We start from the raw sequence: 22764 nt of genomic DNA, 5'->3' as shown, positions 1-22764 counted from the left end.
TCCAAAATGGGAAAATTCACTTTGGGCAGCATAGTTAGTAAACGCTATAACTTTTACCCAAACCAATAAATATACACTGAATGTTTTGTTTTTTAATCAAAGACATGTAGCATAATAAATTTGGACAAACATGTATATAGAAATTTTACTTTATTTTAAAAATGTCAGCACAGAAAGTAAAAAAAATAAATAATTTTTTTGACAAAATTCATGTCTTTTTTGATGAATATAATAAAAACTAAAAATCACAGCAGCAATCAAATAGCACCAAAAGAAAGGAAAGGTAAAATTCATTTAGATAGTAGGTTGTATGACCGAGCAATAAACTGTTAAAGCTGCAGTGGTCTGAATAGAAAAAAAAGCTCTGGTCCTTAAGGGGTGAAAAGGACTGCAGTCCTCAAGTGATTAAAGGTTCAATACCTATACACCAGGGGTGCTCATACTTTTTCAGTTCACAAGCTACTTTAAAAATTGTCAAGCCCATGAGATCTACAACCACCCACACACACACTTTGTCTCGACCCCCCTCCTTCATATCCAGCATAGTTAGGCATAGAGAAGAAGTAATTCCTGCCTGTCCCAGATTCAGGCTATACAAAATAAAGTTAACCTCCAGTAGACACACACAGAACTGCTGCTACCATATTATCAGCATCTGAGCAGCTCCCAACAACCCGTTATAAATATAAAACAATGCATTTGCACTTTCAGAGCAGAGTCCCTGTGCTATTTACAGGATAATTATTTACACAAAGCTCGGCTCTGGTTTCAGTCGAGAATCACACTCTCCTTCCCTGCTTCCCACCTAATCACTCATCAAACCCCATGCCTTGCCAGGAGAACAGCTTCCCCCTTCTCCCATCACTCCTGTGACCCCAAGCTGTTTTCCAGGAAGGGTGACCAGCTTATGACATCTCAGCATGGCGGCATCCTCAGCTGTGCTGCTGTTGCATGCAGCTCCCTCATTGCTGACAGCTGATCAGTGGCTAGAAGATGCATGCTGTGCATTAGGCTGACATAATACAGCTGCAAGCAGCAGAGGCAGGACTCAGAGGAAGATGGCACTGCGAGCAGCACTACTGACCTAAGGAAAGCTTTCTCTGCTCTCTGCTACCCGGGAACTGAATGCCGTCTACAGACGGTTAGCAACCCTGGAAGAGACTGAGTCACAGGCAGCCTGGAGGGGAGGAGACGATGTACATGTCTCAAAGCCTGGAGGGAGGAGATGATGTATTCTCATTTGCCCCTCTCCCCTCACTGATGCTGCTATGGCAGCAAAATCTGACAGCCGCGGCTGGAGAATTTGACAAGACACGGGCGCGATATACTCTGCAGACAGTTGCAATCTACCGGTAGATTGCAATCGACCTATTGGGCAGCCCTGCTATACACTTATGGAAATCATGGCGAAACGGATGTAGATGCCAACTTTCATCTGTCATTTTAGCATTAATAAATTAGCATAATTTGATTATTGTTCTAGTGTGATCCTTTGCTACCAATATCTTTTATCTTGTTTGCAATTTTCTCTCTTATGTTAATAAACATTTCTTGTGAGAAAATAAATAGAGTTACCAACTATGTCTCCACCAGCACAGAAAGCCTTGTTTCCAGAGCCTTTAATTATGACAAGAAATGTATCCATGTCTTCTTGCCAAAGCTAGGGAAAGAAAAGAATGATATTAAAGTAAGAAAAAAAAACAGGAAAATCAAAGAAATATACTGAAAGTAAAGAAATAACACAAAAACACTAGCTAACATTTTTTAATATACTCAGTATTATGCTGGAATACCACTAATGCTTTTCAGCCAATAATATAAAAACACAACTAAGATGCAAAAATAAGAAATTCACAATGGATTGCTAGACATTTTCAAATTCTTCACTGTAGTCTTTATCACTTGAGAAAATTCAGCATTTTACATTAGTCCATGTGCAAGCTATTTTGAAACAAGGAAAGTGGTATGCGGCAGCTTCAGAGAGAGTTCTGGCAAGTGATCGATGGTGCCAGTGGCGGGCACAGCCAACAGTAGGCCACTGTGCAAAAAGGTCAAAGGTGCTTCATGGCAAAAGTGGGCATAGTCACAATAGATCATGGATTCACAAACTAAGTCACGAACCACGCTTGCCTCCTGCCCCCCCCCCCCCAAAAAAAAAAACACGGAAACAAATAAAAGCTGCTCTTGTATGTTTGCTTTCCATCATGCATGAGCAGCTCCTTTACCTGGATAAATGTATTAATGCAGGCTAAACACAGCTCCTCTTTGCTTGATGCAGAGAATTGCTGAATTAAAATCAGTACAGCTAGTCACATCTAGCCGGAAAAAAAAAGTTTCACATACACAGATCTTCATTATATACTAGATAGAGAACTTAGATAGATAGGTGGGTATTGTATTGTATTGTATGTACCCCCACCATGCAGTTTGCACTTGTGGGATACATTTATAAATTACATTTTGTGGACTCCATCGCCAGTGTGTCGGAGGGGGAGCATAACACAACATTTCAAAATGAATTAAAAAAATACATAGACATTTTTGAAAACATATAAATAATATTTGGGATGCACCAGCAGTGAGTAGGTGCTCAGCTGCAGAGTGGGGTACTGGATTAGGTGTTGCAGTTTGCATGAAGACAGTGTCGGAACACTGAAAGCTGGCAACTAAGTTTTTAACAGGAGAAACCCCTTTGGGGCCCTCTCTAACTCTAACGGGAGGCGTGTATGAAATCTGGCATGTTCCCTTGATGACCCCATAAAAAGGCCTTGCTAGCAGCATAAAAAAGCCTTCCTACTTTTTTTTTCCTGCCTTGTACAGTGTTGTGCAGAGCTGTGGGAGTCTTGACACAGCTTTTTATATGTATTTGGGGGCTGTAAAAGTTCAATACAGTTCCAAAAAGTAACCCAATTTTTCTCTTATTGACTTCAATGGTGTTTGAATTTGGTCATTTGATCGACCCGTATGATTGAATTCTAATAACTGGAATGGGATAGACAATGGAGGAAACCATACAAAAAGAGATAAATGGAACAGTGTCTCATACCAGTAATTATTGTAACACAGCCTCTCTATACTCCTCTGTATTAATATATGTTTGATTTGCTCTTTTGTTTTTTCTACGGCTTGTAAAGTCCCTCTCACTTGTACTGAGTGGGGCAAAAAAGCAATCGTACAAAACATGCAGCAAGCACTAAGGCAAAAATTGCACTGCACTAGTGGCAACAGCGAGGGCACTCTCAAGCAATAGAAAATCTTAGAATACACACACTCTGAAAAGGGTATTGGAATGCGTGCAGTAGAAAAAGGCCCTAACTGTGGAAGAGGAAACAGTTTGTCAGTTACACATTTCACAAATAGATCAAATAGCCCCTTTTCTTTTTTTAATACTTTATTTAATACAGGCAAGGACATAGCCCATTAACAATCCGCAATTGTTTTGAACAGATTAACAAAGAGAATTTAAAAGGTTGCATATTATCAAACCAGGTACATTATAACCAATGGAAGTTTTACTGCCCTCAACACTGCCCAGTGTAGTGCAGCTAGACAGTCAGCTAAACACTGTAAATAAGTCTGTACTTAATTGTCTTTACTTATTTACTTTTATTGTGAAACTGCAATACAATCCAAACAGATATATATCAGTATACATAGTACAGCAATATACAGCTTTCATCTAGCTATCTAATGCATAAACATTTCTACAGGCTTTCTACCTCACAAAATGCTAATTTAGAGGCCTACTTACAGACAATTCGATTGCCAGGCTTGATGGGAAGGACAAATGCTTTTTTTTTTTTCCAACAATGTATTTTTATTATATTTTCAGAAGCAATAATACAGAGAACGGAATTGAAAACATTTGTTAACATACAGCATACAGTTGAGGATAATTCTACATTGCAGTGAGATAGTTAACATGCGTTCCTAGAGTAAGCAAATTTGGAGTAGATGGAGTAGGTGCAATATCGGCTTATTGCCGGGTTTACCTTATCTCAGAGCAACCACAACCTATAAGGCTGGTTGATTAGACCAGGCGCCCAGCTGAACTGGACAATTGGAGCGGTGATCAGGAGATCTACCAATTGTTATGATGGGCACGTTTTAGCAGGCCGATGTTTACAATCTAATGAGGCTGAAGTGATATTTAAAGGTGATTTGAGTTGTTTTCAACCTTATAACTAATCATACTAGTAGATTATAGCAACAACAACTAGGTAACATATAAACAGGTGAACAGGTGACTCACTCATTTTATGATTAGAGAACACTTAGCTGTACATTCGAATACATGTATATGGCTACATTGATTTATCTTAATTAAAGGCATTTTAACTGGGTGTTCTGTTAAATTCTAGTAGTCTCGACCTTAAGCGTGTTTCCATCATCATATGTTGCTTGTATGTGCTAAGGAGATTGGAAAATAAGAGAGGCTCAGCAGATTTCCAGTTCTTAGTAATCATAGATTGTGCAGTTAATATCAGATGACATATCTGGGATTTGTGTATGGGGTCTATTTCTTTGTAGTCTAAATGTAGGAGTGCCATATGTGGTGTAAGTAGAAAATTAGGGGCAATGGTTTGCTTAATATATGATTCTACGGCACACCATAGCATTTTACTTGAGGGACAATCCCAAAACATGTGGACTAATGTGCCTACCTGTGTAGCGCATTTCCAGCATTTTGGGGATAGGGTGGGGTTGAATTGCGCTATTTTCCTGGGTGTTAGGTGCCATCTGGTAATTATCTTAATAAATAGTTCCCAGTGGGTATTGCATTTTGAAAGCTTAGTAACTGATCTGATAGCAGAGACTATTTGTGCACTGTCAATTTGTGAGGATAGGTCGTATGACCAAACTTGTGCATATTTATTAAGAGGAGAAACAGAAGGTGCGATTAGATCGTTGTACCATATTGTTATGGAGCCTTGTATTGCTTTTTTTGTGTTTAGCATAGTTACAATTCCACTATTCAACTCTGGTATGGAGATTTGCTTAGATCTTAAAAAACTGATTAGTTGATAGCATGCGAATCTTGCCTTGGTAGAAATATTGTATTCAGTTAGTATTTCAGAGAAGGTTTTAATAAGTGAATTTGAATAGAGCTCATTTAAGGTCGAGATCCCAGAATCTTCTACCTCAGCAATATTAATGCCTTGAATTAGGATTTGCATTGTGGATATGTAAATTTTGGGTTTTACACAGATCTCATCATACGGTGGGTGTTTGAGGTGATACTCCCATGCTAGTAATGTGGATTGAATCGTTAGAAAGTTTGTTTTAGGTGGTCCATGTCCTAGGATTATGCTAGAGAGCACATCTCTCAGTTCATTTTTAAACAGTTTACCTTCCATAGATACCCATTATTTTCCTTCAGAGTTCGTCCACCAGGAGTTAACAGGTTCTAAATTGCATGCATAATAATAGGCTTTTATATCAGGGAGGCCAATCCCACCCATTTTCTTTGGCAGGATTAAGATGGAATGTGATATACGAGATTTCTTCCCATTCCAAATAAAGTGATTTATAATTTTTTGGAGGTCTTTAAAGTACGTATTTTTGATAGGTATTGCGATTGTGCGAAATAGGTAAAGGATTTTTGGTAATAAAAACATCTTAAAGGCTGATAACTTGCCTGACCATGAGAGGTAGAATTTTTTAAAAGTCGAACACTCTTTTTTGACCTTTTCCAATAGAGGTATAAAGTTGTATTGGAATTAGTCAGATGCTCTTGTTGTCAATTGTATACCCAGGTACTGTACAGCCAAGTCTGCCCATGGAAATGTAAACTTTTTTTGGATGGCAGTTTTAATAGTTGGGGGCAAGTTGAGGCCAAGAACATAGGATTTATGCTGGTTGAGCTTGTAGTAGGAAGCATTGGAAAATTCTTGTAGTTCTTTGGTAAGGTGTGTCAGGGAATGTAAGGGGTTTGTAAGTACTAAAGCCACATCATCTGCAAATAGGCTGATAATGTGTTGATCCTTGCCAATTGTAATACCTTGAATGTTTGGTGACTGTCTAATTCTTTGTGCTAGGGTCTCCATGAGTAGTACAAATATTATTGGTGAGAGCGGGCAGCCTTGGCTTGTACCGTTGGTTATACTAAAGTTGTCAGATCGGAAGCCTGTGGCATTAACTCTAGCCGATGGGTTATTGTATAGCGCCATTATAGCTGTCAGTATGGGGCCTTGTAGGCCAAATTTAACTAGAGTTGCCCTTAAAAAACCCCAGTGGACTCTGTCGAACGCCTTCTCGGCATCCAATGTAAGGAGCAGAGAAGGCGTTCGACAAAGCTCAATGTGACGTAAAATATTCATCATCCGCCTGGTGCAATCAGGCGCTTGTCTTCCCTTAGTGAAGCCTACTTGGTCTGTTTTTAGTAGTATAGGGGTGATTTCCATAAGGCATCTTGCTATTATTTTTGCGTATAATTTAATATCAGTGTTGAGCAAAGATATCGGTCTGTAGTTGGTTGTACATGTGTGGTCTTTGTCTGGTTTAGGAATGACTGATATGGTGGCTTCGAGATATTCCTTCGGGATGATAGTGCCTAGCATAAATGTGTTAAATAGTTTAGTTAAGGTTGGGGTTAGTTCCTTTGAGAATAAAATATAGTATTCATTAAGGAACCCGTCTGGTCCTGGTGCTTTGTTTCTTTTGAGGGACTTAATGTTCTTTTCAACTTCTCCTTCTGTAAAGGGTCTGTTGAGGTCTGTTAGTTGGGATTGTGAGAGGGTGGGTAGGTCAATAGTGGATAGATAATTGTCAATGGACATAGGTGAAGGTTGGGCCGTTTGTGAGTCTGTTTTGTAGGTTGTACAATTGTGTGTAGTAGTCTTTAAAGGCGTTTGCAATATCTTTAGGATTTATGATTTTTTCTTTGGTTTTAGGGTGAGTAATTGCATGTATTGCGGATTTAATCTGTCTTGCTTTTATCATATTCGCAAGAAATTTCCCTGCTTTGTTACTTTGTGAGTAGTAGTTAGTTTTAGCTCTTTGTAAATTATACTCATATTTGTACAATAGTAGATCGCGGAGTTCTTGTCGTAATAGAAATAGTTGTTTATAAGTAGCACTGTCATTATTCTGCCTGTGGAGTCTCTCAAGGTCATGTATACGTTGTATGAGGTCATTATATTTTTTGTCTCTCTCTTTTTTTTGTCTTGCACTGAATTTAATATAGAGACCGCGCATATAAGCTTTGTGAGCTGACCATATCATTTGTTCACCGACGTCAGGAGTGGAATTAATATCAAAGAAGTTTTGAATTGATTTTGAGTATGTGGGAATAAGATTGGGATCTGTTAAGATCGCTTGATTCATTTTCCAGGTTTTAGGTCTAGGTGGGTTTAGGGTGTCTTTAATAACCATATGTATAGGGGCATGATCTGACCAGGTAATGCAATCTATGGATGTGGTTATCACTTCCTGTAGTAGGAATCTATCTGTCAGAAAGTAGTCTATTCGGGAGTGTGATTTGTGCACAATAGAGAAATGTGTATACTCTTTATCAGTGGTATGCGATACTCGCCAGGGATCGAAAAGATCATTCCATCTTAAGGTTTTCTCTAAGAGTGGTAAAGGGATTTCCTGCTGGAGGAGGAGTCTATATTTGAAACGCATGCATTGAAGTCGCCTCCTAGTATGAGGTGGCCAGATTTGATTTTGTTTACCTTTGTCATCAATTTCTGGAGGAAATGGCGTTGTGCTATATTGGGGGCATATAAGGCCACAATGGTTAGTGGATGGTTGTTAATGTGACCTACAAAAATTATGAATCTACCTCCGTTGTCTATTTCTATAGAGGTAGTTGTTACTTTGAGATTTTTGTGGAATGCTAATAGGACTCCTCTTTTCCTTTTGGTAAAGGTGCTGTGGTAAATCAGGGGAAAGTTAGGGTTTGTGCAGTACTTTGTGTCACTATTTAATAAATGTGTCTCTTGCACTAAGAGAATGTCAGATCGTTTGGAGCGGGCATCCGACCAGAGAAGTTTTCTTTTAAAGGGGGAGTTTAAACCTCGAGCGTTGAGTGAAGTTAGTTTAATAGTATTAACTGGGTTAGCCATAGACAATAATTAGTGTGTAGAGATTCACTTTGCAAATCACCCTTATAGAGTATATAGATAAGTAAAGTAGTGCATTAATCGTTACATTCTTGAGGATGGGAGAGTGAGTCATACATGAACAAAAACTTAATAACCACATAAACATAAAACAAAACAAACTAAGTAGTGTGGAATATGAGTCCACGATTCTACACTTCATCTTGGGGTGTAGTGCAATAGCGTATATTGCAAGGAAGATAATGTTCCCTATATCAGGAATGGGTGTCATCAAAATGGCCGTGCTCGGTGGTGGATATCCGTGGTATACAGATCTATTGCTGTTTTAAGTAGGAGATGGAGTTGTGAAATTTAGCGATAAGTCACTTGCTGGTTTCCGGGATGCGGATTTGCAGTTTCTTAAGGAGAGCTGTACCTTCTGTGTGAGAGATAATCACATGTTGTTTATTGAGGTAGGAAAATATAAGTTTAGTTGGGAATCCCCACTTGTATGGTATTTGTGCATCTCTCAGAGCTTTGGATAATGGTTGCAGACTTCTCCGCTGCTGTAGTGTGGCCTGGGAGAGGTCGTTAAACAGCTGGATCTTAGAGTAGGGTTCTGGGAGTTGGTCAGGTTTCCTGAGAGCTGCTAAAAGTTCATCTTTGGTTTGAAAGAAGAGGAATCTAGCTATTACATCCCCGGGAATATGATCCGGGAGGTGAGAGGGTTTTGGCAGGCGATGTACTCTGTCGATTGTCAGTTCTATAGGTGACACATCAGGCAGTACAGTCTTAGCAAATTTTGTGACATAACCTCTTAACTCCCCAGTGGTAACTGATTCTGGTATGCCTCTCAGTTTTATGTTGTTTCGCCTGGAGCGATCCTCCATATCAGATGATTTGGTTTTAAGCCAGGCAATTTCTTTAGTGTGCTGCTCAGTTACATCTACCATAGCATTGTGCTCTTTAACTATGTCAGATATTTTGTATTCAGATGCATCCACTCTTGTGCCTAGTGAAGCAATCTCTTGTTGTAAGGAAGCCTGCATGCTAGAGAAGCTGGAGAGTAAGTCTGCTCTGAAGGATAGCAAGATCTCCTTAATAAATGTCTGGGAGGCTGTTTGTTCTGATGCAGGGGAGGCCAGGATGTCAGTAGGGGGTGATGTATTTGGATGCACTGGGCCTATCTCCTGTGCACGCTCCTCTGAGCTCTCAATGCGTGGACGCTGTCTTGCTGGGCTATTAGAGGGGGACTGAGCTTGATTGATCTCTGCAGGGAGGGAGGTCATCGGGGGAGAGCACTCACCAGACTGTGGAATGTTGTTTCTCTGGTTCTCCTCTCCTTCATATTGCCTGTGCTCTGCTGCGTGTGTCTGTCTCCCAGCGCCATCTTGATAACCTCGTGCTGCCCTCTGTGTCTTTTCTGTGAAGAAGTCCGTGAGCTTCTTTGGCTTGTATGATTTACGCTTCTTGGAGGGGTCTGTCTCAAGCTCCATCTCCTCTGTCATGCTTGTGTTGTGCTGATCTGTGATGATTTGAGCTGCTATTTCTCCACCGAAGCTGGAGCTCAGGGTTCACACGTCCTCCCTGGTCTCCGTCGTGGCCACGCCCCAGGACAAATGCTTTTGACTGAGAAACTAAGATGGAGACTGGGCAGGGCCTCCAGCATCCTGATAAATCTAGATAATTTCCTATTGCTGGCTAGAATATATTATGCAAATACTGCTTACAAAAACAACCACTAGAGGGCAGCAGATAAGCAATCATACATATAATACTATAATCTCTGCTGAAATGCAATAAAGGCAGCACACTCCCTGCCTGGCAGAATAATTTCTGCCAACACACTAAATACTGCTATACAGAAAAAAACATTTCTAGTTATTCTTCTAAAACAAGAATTATAATGTTCAAAACTGGTCTAACATAGACCTTAGCAGTCCCTTGTCTGACAACTCTTACTTCCACTTTTCTGACTTTACTTTCTCTACTTGGCAGTGTATTGTAGAGAACTCCCACAGGCCAATCATTCCAGTTTTCTTGAATGTCCTTTAGTAGCACCACATCACGCACTTTAAAATTTGACAGTATTGAGTCCACTTTTTGCGAGTGTGAAGGGTGCACAAATATGTTCTTCATCTCTAAGGGCTGGTGCACACCAAAACCCGCTAGCAGATCCGCAAAATGCTAGCAGATTTTTAAACGCTTTTTTAAATTTTTCTATGGCGTTTTGCTAGCGTTATGCGGATTGCTGCTGCGGATTTCAGTATAGTAGATTTTATATATTGGTACAGTAAAGCTGTTACTGAACAGCTTCTGTAACAAAACCGCCTGGCAAACCGCTCTGAAGTGCCGTTTTTCAGAGCGGTTTGCGTTTTTCCTATACTTAACATTGAGGCAGAAACGCATCCACAATCCAAAAAATGCCTCACCCAGGCATTTTTCGTTTCTGCAAAACGCCTCCCGCTCTGGTGTGCACCACCCCATTGAGATACATTGACCAAGCAGATCCGCAGCCGCAAGCGGATCTGAAAACGCCCAAAAAGCCGCTCGGTGTGCACCAGCCCTAAGTTGTGAGCTAGCTAATTCTTTCTTGAAGCTTTTGGCAACATGGACAAGTCTAGCTATAGTTACATAGTTATTTGGGTTGGAAAAAGACATATGTCCATAGAGTTCACCAGAAAACAAAGTACAGGGTGGGCCATTTATATGGATACACCTTAATAAAATGGGAATGGTTGGTGATATTAACTTCCTGTTTGTGGCACATTAGTATATGTGAGGGGGGAAACTTCATGATGGGTGGTGACCATGGCGGCCATTTTGAATCCAACTTGTTTTTTTCAATAGGAAGAGGGTCATGTGACACAAACTTATTGGGTATTTCACAAGAAAAACAATGATGTGGTTATAAAATGTGTTCAATGAGCTGCCCATTGTGTTTATGGTATGCATATGATCTGCATCTGCATCTGATTTCATATCTCTCGGCAATCAAACAACTCTCGCGCATGTTTAACTTGTACCCACATTCCTTTAACTTTATGGTATGCATACCTAATTGTGACCATTTCCTGGTGCCAGGCCTTATGCTGCAATGTGTGCTTAATTAATTAGTCATAATTTGCATGTCTGTAGACTGACCCAGCCTCCCACACAGCCCATGCTTGGCTATTCACACCTGATGCGAATTCCAGCTCTCATCTCGATCACGTCTGTGGTCTACTTAATCTAGTTCCTAAGTCAGTTATGACCCCTGGCCAGATGTACATTAATTTTAAGTGCATAATTTGAAGTGCACAGCAAAAGACCTGAATTAGACCAGAATTGAACCAGAAGGAAACAGAAGGAACTGCCAGGAGACTCTGCACTTCAGATCACATGGTTTGCTGCATAATTGTTCTTATCCATTTCACCATATGCTTGCTTTTCCCTGCTATTCTTGTATCTAAACAGACTCCATCCTCCTGCTGTCAGCTATCGATCTCCCTATAGACCACTTCAGAATGTTTAAGAGGTCTCTCTTAACCACTTTTTTTTTCTGTTACTGAAAATTCACGTCACTTCATCCTCCCACTGTTAGCAACACCATACACATTGCTCCATCTCCCCTCTCTCTAGCCATGGACTATTCCTATTTCTCTGCTCACACTACCCCTCCTCTGCTCTCGCTAAACCTAACTCGCATACACACAAGTCCTTCCCTCACATCTCTCTGCTCTGCCTACTACCCCTCCCGGCTTCCTTGGGACATATCAACAAACCCAGGGCCCACTCCTAGACCTCACACTCCTCAGACTACAACTCCTTCCACCATTAACAAACCTCACCGCCTCTCCTCCCAGAACACTTATAACCTTATTGACATCCCCCTTCCTCCTAGCTCTCCCCTCCCCATATCTGGGGCTCTATGGAACTCCCGCTCCATTTGTAATAAACTGGCCCTTATTCATGACATGTTTATCTCCAACACTTTCGCCTTCCTGGGGCTCACTGAGACATGGCCAACTCCATCAGACACAGTGGCTCCAGCTGCTCTATCACTTGGTGGTCTAAAATTTAGTCATGCCCCTAGACCTGGCCACAAACATGGAGGCGGGGATCTTCCTCTCTGAACACACAGTTCCTTTAAGCCACTCACACCACTGCCCGTGCTCTCACTCTCATTCTTTGAGGTTCATGCTGTCCGTCTCTACTCTCCATCCCACATGCAGATTGCTGTTATCTACCGCCCCCCAGGTCCAGCCTCTACTTTCATAGATCACTTGTCGGCATGACTTCTCCAATTCCTCTCCACTGATATACACTCTATCATCATTGGAGATTTCAATATACCCATCGACACTAATTGCCCTACTGCCACCAAACTGCTCTCTCTCACCTCCTCGTTTGACCTCTCCCAATGGTCCTCCACTTCCACCCACAAAGATGGCCATACTCTTGACCTTGTCTTTACCCACCTCTGTTCTATTTCAAGCTTCCATAACACTCCGTTTCCCTTCTCAGACCACAACCTTCTTACCTTTAAACAACAAACAAGCAATCCATGATCTGAGTATCATAACAACTGCACACAAGTGTAATAAAATATGTAATAATTTTATTCAAGGACGTATCCCAAACACAAAAACAAATGCACTGCCAAAGTTGCCGGGGGGGGGGGGGGGGGGGGGGTAGGGGATATATAGATTCATAAAAGTGCATATATTAGTACCAAAGGCTAAGTATAGGTAAGCGCACTAGGATACAAATATCACAGTAGTACTATCCCTAATCAACTGCAAGCATTGATCTCCATGTCCAAGTAATGCTGAGAGCAGCAACTATATAAGAAGTGCAGCGATAAGAAGAAAATTGTAATGAATGATGTAAAATAAAATAACAGCCACCTTACCAAACTGTAGCACTGTCACCCCCTGGTCCACTTGGCAGGGTGGACCTCACATGTATCGCACCCTCCCAGGTACTTCTTTGGAGATAAAAAAAACGTAAAAAGTGGGAAGCCTTAAATACTATCCGTTGCTCGCCGCCGCAGATTCCGCGTCGCCCTGTCATGCGTGCGTAATGACGCATGACACGAGCGGCGCCAGCCCGAACTCGCGTCATGTGTACATCGTGATGGATGACGCGAGCGACGCTTCTGCATGTAAGGGGTTGCGTGCTTGGCGTTGGGCGGCTGGCTATACCCAATCATTACAATTATTGTAACACTAATGTGCAAAATGTAAAGTATATATTATAACTCTAGAAAATAATTCAATAGTTTACGAAGCTTAATAGCAGAAAAAGGAATATATCAATGCATATTAAATATATTGCCATCTAGTGGGCAAATAAAATCTAACAATAGCAAAACATATATTAGAAAGAAAGCAGGAGGACAGAGGTAAACTGAGGAACTCCACTGGCTGAATTCATTAGTGCAATCAATACATAGTTAATACAGGATCTTCTCAAAAAAATAGCATATTGTGATAAAGTTCATTATTTACTGTAATGTACTGATAAACATTAGACTTTCATATATTTTAGATTCAAATACACACAACTGAAGTAGTTCAAGCCTTTTATTGTTTTAATATTGATGATTTTAAGTCTAATGTTTATCAGTACATTACAAAAAATAATGAACTTTATCACAATATGCTAATTTTTTGAGAAGATCCTGTATAACAATAAAAAAGTGCTACATATAAAGTATTTTTTCTTCAATTAATATAAGAATAAAATAAGTGTGTAACAAATTCATACAACAGACAATTTTTTATATAAAAGGTTGCAATAAATTCATATAAATAGTGCAATAATCTTGATCCAAAACGACAATTGTCAATTTCTTCAAGGGTAAATGTGGCAAGTGCTTATCCAAGGAATAAAGTGTCAGTGCAGTTTCCAAAAAGTAGAGAGAGATGAACTAAAATTTAGGACGAAACAAAAAAACGAATTAATTCGGGTGTGCCAAATTTAAAATCATAATTGCCCATACTTAGGGCAAAAAGATGATTGATCGATCGATCATCTTTTTGCCCTAAGTATGGGCAATTATGATAAGTATGGGCAAATAGATCTATCTATCTATCTATCTATCTATCTATCTAATCTTTACACAACTAAGGGAATTAAGTTCAGTTATAGATAAACTCCTTTATCTTATCTTTTGTGACTCTCTTTCAACTGGCAGAGTCCCAGTGGATTGGCGTACAGCCCACGTTTTCCCATTATATAAGAAGGGCAAAAAATCAGATCCAGGAAATTATAGACCTGCAAACTTAACATCAGTTGTATGCAAACTATTTGAGGGGTTACTAAGAGATACTATACATGACTTCATAGTAGAAAATAATCTTATTTCTCAGCATCAACATGGGTTTACTAAAGACAGGTCCTGTTTGACTAACATGCTCAGCTTTTATGAGGTAGTGAATGCTAATATGGAGATTGGGAATGCTGTAGATGTGATATACTTGGACTTTGCAAAGGCCTTAGACACTGTTCCCCACAAAAGTCTGGTGCAAAAGTTGAGGATGCAAGGACTGGGGAAGAGTCTGTGTGCATGGATAGGGAACTGGCTAATGGACAGAAAACAAAGAGTTGTGGTCAATGGATTATTCTCAAAATGGGAGACTGTTAGCAGTGGGGTCCCACAGGGGTCTGTACTGGGTCCAGTGCTCTTCAATTTATTTATTAATGACCTAGTAGATGCAGTAGTGAGCAATGTTGCTATTTTTGCAGATGATACAAAATTGTGCAGAATCATCAACTCTCAGGAAGATAGTGTCATATTGCAACAGGATCTGGATAGGATGGCTATATGGGCACATAAATGGCAGATAAAATTCAATGTTGAAAAATGTAAAGTCATGCATTTTGGTCGTACCAATGGTCTAGCACCATACAAAATAAATGGGATACAGTTGGGGACATCAAACTTGGAGAAGGACTTAGGAGTACTCATCGACAACAAGTTAAATAATTGTACTTAATGCCAAGCAGCTGCAGCTAAAGCTAACAAAATTTTGGGATGCATTAAAAGGGAAATAAAAACTCGAGATGCTAGCACAATATTGCCCCTGTTTAACTCTCTAGTAAGGCCACATCTGGAATATGGAATTCAGTTCTGGGCACCACATTACAAAAAAAGATATTGCAGTTTTAGAGCAGGTGCAGAGACGAGCAACAAAATTGATACGTGGGATGGAAGGTCTTGCTTACCAAGAAAGGTTAGATAAACTGGGTTTATTTAGTGTAGAGAAAAGACGCCTTAGAGGAGATCTAATTAACATGTATAAATACATCAGAGGGCAATAGAATAGCTTGGCGGATGAGCTTTTTGTCCCTAGGCCTTCTCAAAGGACTAGAGTACATGATCTGCGCATGGAGGAAAAACGTTTTAGCCATTTATTTAGGAAAGGGTTCTTTACAGTAAAAGTGATTAAGATGTGGAATGCATTGCCACAGGAAGTCGTTATGGCAAACTCTATACCTGCATTTAAAGGGGGCTTAGATGCTTTCCTTGTGTTGAAAGACATCCATGGCTACAATTACTAGGTAATGCCTAATGATGTTGATCCAGGGATTTTATCTGATTGCCATCTGGAGTCGGGAAGGAATTTTTTTTCCCTTTTGGGGCTAATTGGACCATGCCTTGTAAGGGTTTTTTCACCTTCCTCTGGATCAACAGGGATATGTGAGGGAGCAGGCTGGAGTTGTACTTTGTACTGGTTGAACTCGATGGACGTATGTCTTTTTTCAACCAAAATAACTATGTAACTATGTAACAATTATTGTGCCAAAAAAAAGAGTGTCCACAATGTGGATAGAAAAGTGCCAAGAAATGGTACACCGGTGGTCCCTACTTACTAAGAACACCTCGGTATACAAATAAAAAGTGACAGTAAAGTGCCAATAGGAAATATATGAAAAAAAAAAAGTGAAACAATACACAGTGGGTCGTACTTACAGCGACCATAGCTTATGTGAAACCTTTAATATACAAATAACCACAAAACGAAGAAGTGATATTAAGCAATCACCTGCAAATAAGTATGTGACCGAACTCAGTGTCATGCACATGCCTCATAAAGAATGTACCAACTCTTAAATACTCACGTCAAGGTAAAGGAGAGATTATTTAATAAATTGTGATGTGATGCTCTAAGTAGCATTCAGGAGAGTTTCCGCACAAATATATATACATATGGAATTCTCAGGATTCCTATAAACAATTATCACGTACATGACATGATCTGTTGATGACAAGAGATATTGTTAATCAGCTAAATTATGGTCTACTTGTACCGACATAGTCATGAGCCCTACATCCTTGCACTACTGGGGCAAAAAACAAGCAAAATTTGAATCTTCATTAAGCCCCATCGGGCTCCTGGTCTGCAATCTATAAATTCAGCGCAATTCAGCACGTAAAAGTCTGTTCACAACACCACCACCCCTTATATTCATTCTCACTGTCTCCAATCCACAAAACAACCAGTCACAGAGGGAACCTCCATGTATTTTGAGGGAATCTGTGGCCAGTGTGGTGAGTGATTTGCCCTGTTCCCTGTCCCTTGCGGCCAACCTCACAACAGAGCAGTGTTTCTGAAAGCGTATTTTGTGGGCATTTTTGGTTTGTCCAATATATTGCCAACCACACGGACATTGCAGCATATAGACTACTGCATGGGTCTTACAATGAATGAAATCATTAATATAGAAATTTCTCCTGGTGTGTCGATTCACTACAGTCCTAGTACTTCTCATATTACTGCATACATTACAGGCTCCACAAGGATAACTACCTTTGATGGTCACTCCTGCAGTTGCTTTTTCAAAGTGGTTATTGGCAGAGCATATTTTTCAATGTTGGCGCCCTTTTTGCCATCAGACTCGGATAATCTGTAAGAAAAGGGCTGATGTCCGTATCCATTTTCAAAATATCCCAGTGTCTCCCGATGATCTTCCGCAATTCCTGCCATTGGGTTTTTTATGGTGTTAGTCTGATTTTAACACTACTGTTCCTCTTCCTCGGCCGCAACAGATCAGTATGCGGAGTTGCCCTATGATACTCAGATCATGGATTGCTTGTTTGCTGTTTAAAGGTGTTTAAAACGTTTTCCATGGATATGGATTTGATAGTGCTCTGTTTCGTTGTAGTACAGTTGAGTCATTGTGAAATCTGATTTCTTCCAGAGCCTGTGACATTTTGATTATGGATCTAGAGCTTCTAGATTCACTGGAAGCATGTTGGCAGATCAATTTGCATACAATTTTTGCAAAAGATAAGAATGCTATAGCAGGAAGTGGAGTTTCTGAGGAATTGAAACAATTATGCTTGGAACTTAAAGATGCACACATTAATTACATCAAGATGTGGTGGAATGTGAGCAGTCTTGAGAATTATGACTCACAAGGGATTTATCCCAGAGGCCTACGAGTTCAAATATTCCCATCATGGTATCTTGATGATGAGGGAAATAAATCATGGGAGAGTGGATTGTCCAAATGCTCACATATCATAGTTGACATGTTGTTGCAGCATGACAGGGCCTTATTGGCCCAATACAAACAGAAAATCACTGATCTAAAAAAACAGCCGAGCCAAATGGGTTCCAGATTGAGTAAGAAATGATTGCTAATTAAACTAAAAAATTGACCAGAGATCGATTGGATTATAGCCTTAATAGAGCGTTCATGTGGTGCCATACAGGCAATCCTAAGGGTAGAAGAGCCTGGAAAAGTAAGAAACCAAAAACAAAGAGGAACACATGTGGATAGAGAGCATGCACAGGCTAATATCACCTCTTCCTGTGTCTCTGACTCAAGTGATGCATTTGAGTCAGATGGGACTTCACAATCTGTGGCACGAAGAGTGGCAGTGTCACACTCATCAAATCAATCGAAGAAAAATGCCAATAAAAGACGGAGAATAGATAAAAGCTCTCCTGAACAGATGGCCATACAAGTGATTCATTTATCTTCCATTCCCTTAACAAACAGTGAGACCAAGGTATACAATAAAACAAAGCAGTAGCGCACTGGTGAATGTTATAGCAGCCTAGGTGAACTCAGGGCCAGTCCTCAAGCCCCAAAAGGAAAATCAAATTGAACTAAAACTCGAGCACCTGGCGCTCAATCAATATGGCTAATGTGGACACAGATCAATATGATCAAGTCACTCAGTCCAGCAAAAATGTCTCATCCAAAGACATGTAGACCAGCTCTGGTGCTGGATCGACGTCCCGATAGGGATGGATCAATATTGCTATATAGTACAGTACCTCTGGAGGATATGTAGAATACCTCCCAAGTGTAAGTTGTGTCCTCCGTCCTGTGTCCGGGGTAATCCGGAGTGCACAGCAGTCCAAAGGCAGTGGGAACACGAAGCTCGCACGGAGCCGCTGAAGCCGTCTCCTTCCACATCCGCCGGTAGGGACTTCACCCCCTGCGCTACGGATGCGTTCCAGGCGTATGTCGGCTATTACCTGGTTATGGAGATACAGAGGGGACAACACAATAGTGCAGACTGCGTCCAAGGTTGACAAACTGCACATAAAGTCGCACTTACGGACAATTTCTTGTATTTATTGCGTATCTTAAATCATATTCCCGATCCGGATTTCGGCCCTTAGCCTTCATCAGGGGATTACATCATACAATTTACAAAAGGTTTATATAAGTACAAAAGTCCCTCCCACTTCCCCTACAATTAGCAGCCGACAATACAGGGAGCGTGAAGTGACATACAAGAGTTCAATGCAAAATTGTTACATAGCATTGCAATTCCAATTTCAATAATTTTTATTGGAGTTTTTTAGAAACAAAAAGTATATGTACAAACATTGGATGGCATATTCATAAACAATACAGGGAATATGTCATAAGTAAATATAGGTAAATAAACCAATAATAAGGTTTACAACATTGCAGGTAAATTCTAAAATCAACATATCAAACAATAATATATGTATGAATATAGAAAGCATAATTAATCACATAGGCAGTCAACTATTTTTTATATGCAGAATACAGACATAGACAAAGACATTTTAATAATAGTAAGGATGAGCTTAAATTTTAGTGTCAATGAAGTTACATTGCAAACTATTACTATATGCGTAATACTGCGTATTGTATACTAGTCCAAGCGTACTTACATGTATTATTAGCGTATATGCGTACATTTGTACGCATAAGACAACCATATTTTTCTAATTATTCTTTTAACTATAGAATTCTCTACTTATACATGAGTCCTGCAATCATTATGAATGGCGAATAATCAGAAAGAACAAAGGTCAAACTATAAGTTTGACATAACACTAATTAGTAGCTATGATATAGTATTGAGTGCTAAAGCAGAAGTTAAGTGGTTGAGTAGTGGGCAATTTACAACTAATAAAAGCTAAAAATACTAATATATGTATAAACCAATTCCTTTCTATAATTAGTGATCTAAGTATGTGTGTACTTATATAGGGGATGTTTTGTCGCTTGATCTCATCATAGAATAGGAATGAACTGAAAATGATCTCTTGATCACGTCCAGTGTGGAATTATATACAGGTAAAAACAGTGGATCCTCAACCCGGAAAATGGGGGATTTCAACCTCCCTACAGAGATTCCGGGGAGTGGTATCATGGGGTATGAGTTTCCACATTAGAATTCCTGATGGCATACTTTCTATTCCATTATTGATAGTACACACTTTTTTGACATTCTAATATAGTTTTAGAGAAGTTAACTTAATTCTCCAATATATTGAGGGTAAATATATTGATTATAGACTCTTAAACTAAACTCAACTAACTGTTGTCCCTTAAGTCTTTGTGAATATAAAACACATTATAACAAATGTTGCTTAGGCATCTAGACCGAGGCTGGATCTGATGAGTTCCACTTATTTATCCTGTGAGAGGAGCAATTTGGAGTTTTACTCAAAATTCCAGGAGTTTGGAATTCCCATAAACAGTAGGCCATAGGCCTTCCCCATGAAAGCCCTCAGTGTACCACATCTGATTGACCATGCTTTCTCAGCTAATAAATTTGTTTCGACTCTTTTCAGAATTTCTCCAATTGTTGGTATTTCTGTAGTTTTCCAATTCATGGCAATTAGACTTCTTGTCACTATAAAGATATGGTTGGAGATCAGTCTCTCCTGGGGAGGCAAACCTTCTATTCCCAAGTGTAGCAGTGCCATACCAGGTGAGATAGTTTGAATTGACATTGGAAGCTGGTTTAGAAAACATCCAATATCTTTCCAAAGATCTCTAATTTTGGGACATTCCCAGAAGATGTGCTCAATGGTACCCATCAGGCCACAGTTTCTCCAGCATAAAGGGGAAGCTTTCATATCGAATTTTGATATTTTTTCTGGGGTCATGTACCACTGCCAAATAATCTTAATCAGTCCCTCATGATGAGCAACACAGTGAGAAGATTTTTTCAGAGATCTGACAGTCATTTCCCACTCTTCTGTATCAAATTCAGATCCCAAGAAACTCTGCCATTTTGTCAATTGCCATCTAGGAGCTTCTTCTTTCATATCTATAAATGCTTTATATAGAGTGGCTGTACCTTTTAATTTAGTTCCTTCTGGATTGACTAGTTTATTTATTTTAGGTATTAAGCTGATCGGGGTGTATGGGTGCCTAGATAGGATTCTATGAATCAGGTCATAAGTTTGTTTTTCTTCCATAGGGATATTATATATATTTCTTAAATATTCAAATGGTCTAATCTTATAGTCCTCCAACAATTGCTCTTTAGTATTAATTCCATGTTCTGTCCATTTCTCCAAATTAATGTTCCTAATAACTGCATATAAAGTAGTCAATGGCGTGGATAAGGATACAGACAATTTATCTTCCCTACAAAGCTGGACCATTTCTTTCCACAGTCTCAGGATGTTAGCTGACACTGGATTGCGGATTCTTGGTTGGACTTTCCAAACTAATCTGGATATCAGGAATGTTTTAAATGAGTTATATGGGAGTTGTTCTTCCTCAATGGAAAGCCATTGTCTATCTTTATCTTCCACCCAGATTGCTCTTGACTGGTCTAATATAGTTTGTTGCTTTGTAATAGGATTCAATCCTAGGAACACCTAGGACCAAATTTGAAGTATGAGATGTTAGGATTTTGTTGGAGAACCTATATTTTTTATTTCCCAAAACATATCTGTTTAATAATCTTTGAAGGTCGTTGAAAAATGTTTGGGGAACTCTAATAGGCAAATTCCTGAATAGATACAGAAGCTGTAGTAATAACATCATTTTAAATGCAGCAACTCTACCCAGCCAGGAATATTCTAGTTTAGCTAAATTATCCAGTTTGGATTTAAGTTTGGACAGCCAAGAGGTATAGTTTTCTCTAAATAACTGTGCTATTGTGGGGGTTACTTGAATACCTACCGTAAGTACTTCAGAGTTTTGTCATTCCAAGAGTAGTGACAGTTTCTGGAGTGTATCTCTGAGTTTTTGAGGAACAAAGCATGGAAGAATGACCGTCTTTTTTTCATTTAGTTTGTAAAATGAGATCTTGGAAAAATTATTAAGCTCATCAATTACATTTGGCAGTGATACAAGAGGTTTTTGGAGAAATAGGATAATGTCATCAGCGTATAAACTTAATTTTGTTTGGGATGTTTCTAATTTTTTACCATAAATTTGAGAATTTTGTCAAATTTTTTGAGCTAATGGTTCTAGTGTTAAGTTGAAAATCAATGGGGATAGGGGACAACCCTGACGGGTACCATTTTTAATCTTAAAGGAGTCAGACAGAGATCCGGAAGACAAGACTTTGGCAGAAGGATAGGTATATAAGGCCAGAATCGCACCATGAAGGGATCCAGGGATTCCAAATTTCGTCAGAACCCTAGATAGATACAGCCAGTTTACTCTGTCGAAACGCTTTCTCCGCGCCTAAGGAGACGAGGAGAGTGGGCGTCCGACAGAGTTTAAGGTTATGTAATAATGCTAAGACTTTTCTAGTGCCATCACTCGTAGACCTACCTCTAGTGAATCCTACTTGAGTGTATTAATTTGGGCATTAAGTGGGCAAATCTATTGGCTATTATCCTGGCATAGATTTTTACGTCTGTATTTAAAAGATATTGGCCTATAGCTACCAGGGTCTGTAGGGTCCTTATCTTCGGGTATTGTAGATATTAATGCAGTAAGTGATTCTTGGGGAAAGCTACCGTATAAACTTGAGTATAAGCCGAGATTTTGAGACCTAAAAAGTGGTCCAAAAGTGGGGGTCTCGGCTTATACTCGAGTCTACCCTAAGAGTGCATCTACTGACGCAACATGAAAATAAGAGCTGAATTATAGCGCGATGGTGCATTTTCAAATGAGCCGTGTCCCTCCTCCCCTCCATGTGCTGAGGGCGGCTTAGATTGCGCTGGCTGGTGGGCATGCAAATCCCCGTCCGCCAGAGTGAAATGTCGGGCATACCTCTTTGCTTTTTTTTCAGCCCCCTCCCGTCCAGCAAAGCGTCTGAGCGTCCCCGGTAAATGTAGCGCTGTGTTACATTTGTTTCCCTGGTTCCTGGTCCACGCTGTTCCTCTGCAACTTCACAGTCCTTTTGCTATGACGCCATCTAGCGTGCGCCACTGCTGGCGTCATAGCAAAGAGACTTTGAAGTTGCAGAGGAACAGCGTGGACCGGGAACCAGGGAAACAAATGTAACACCGCGCTCCATTTACCGGGGGACGCTCGG

The 22764-nt window shown here is 39.9% G+C and overlaps 1 protein-coding gene across 4 annotated transcripts in view; it reads right to left on the bottom strand.

Moving 5' to 3' along the window:
• The window catches only part of HIBCH (3-hydroxyisobutyryl-CoA hydrolase), a 1291623-nt gene that overhangs the window by 961516 nt on the left and 307343 nt on the right, over window positions 1–22764 (bottom strand). For all 4 annotated transcript variants that reach the window (XM_068244938.1, XM_068244939.1, XM_068244937.1 and 1 more), the window contains one exon: window positions 1576–1660. In XM_068244938.1, coding sequence (XP_068101039.1) covers window positions 1576–1660 — 85 coding nt within the window. The remainder of the gene's footprint in view (window positions 1–1575; window positions 1661–22764) is intronic.

This window comes from Hyperolius riggenbachi, chromosome 7, assembly GCF_040937935.1.
Source record: "Hyperolius riggenbachi isolate aHypRig1 chromosome 7, aHypRig1.pri, whole genome shotgun sequence".
Taxonomy (NCBI): Eukaryota; Metazoa; Chordata; class Amphibia; order Anura; family Hyperoliidae; genus Hyperolius; species Hyperolius riggenbachi.
The sequence above is the reverse complement of the archived record's forward strand: the minus strand, read 5'-3'. Positions and strand labels throughout refer to the sequence as shown.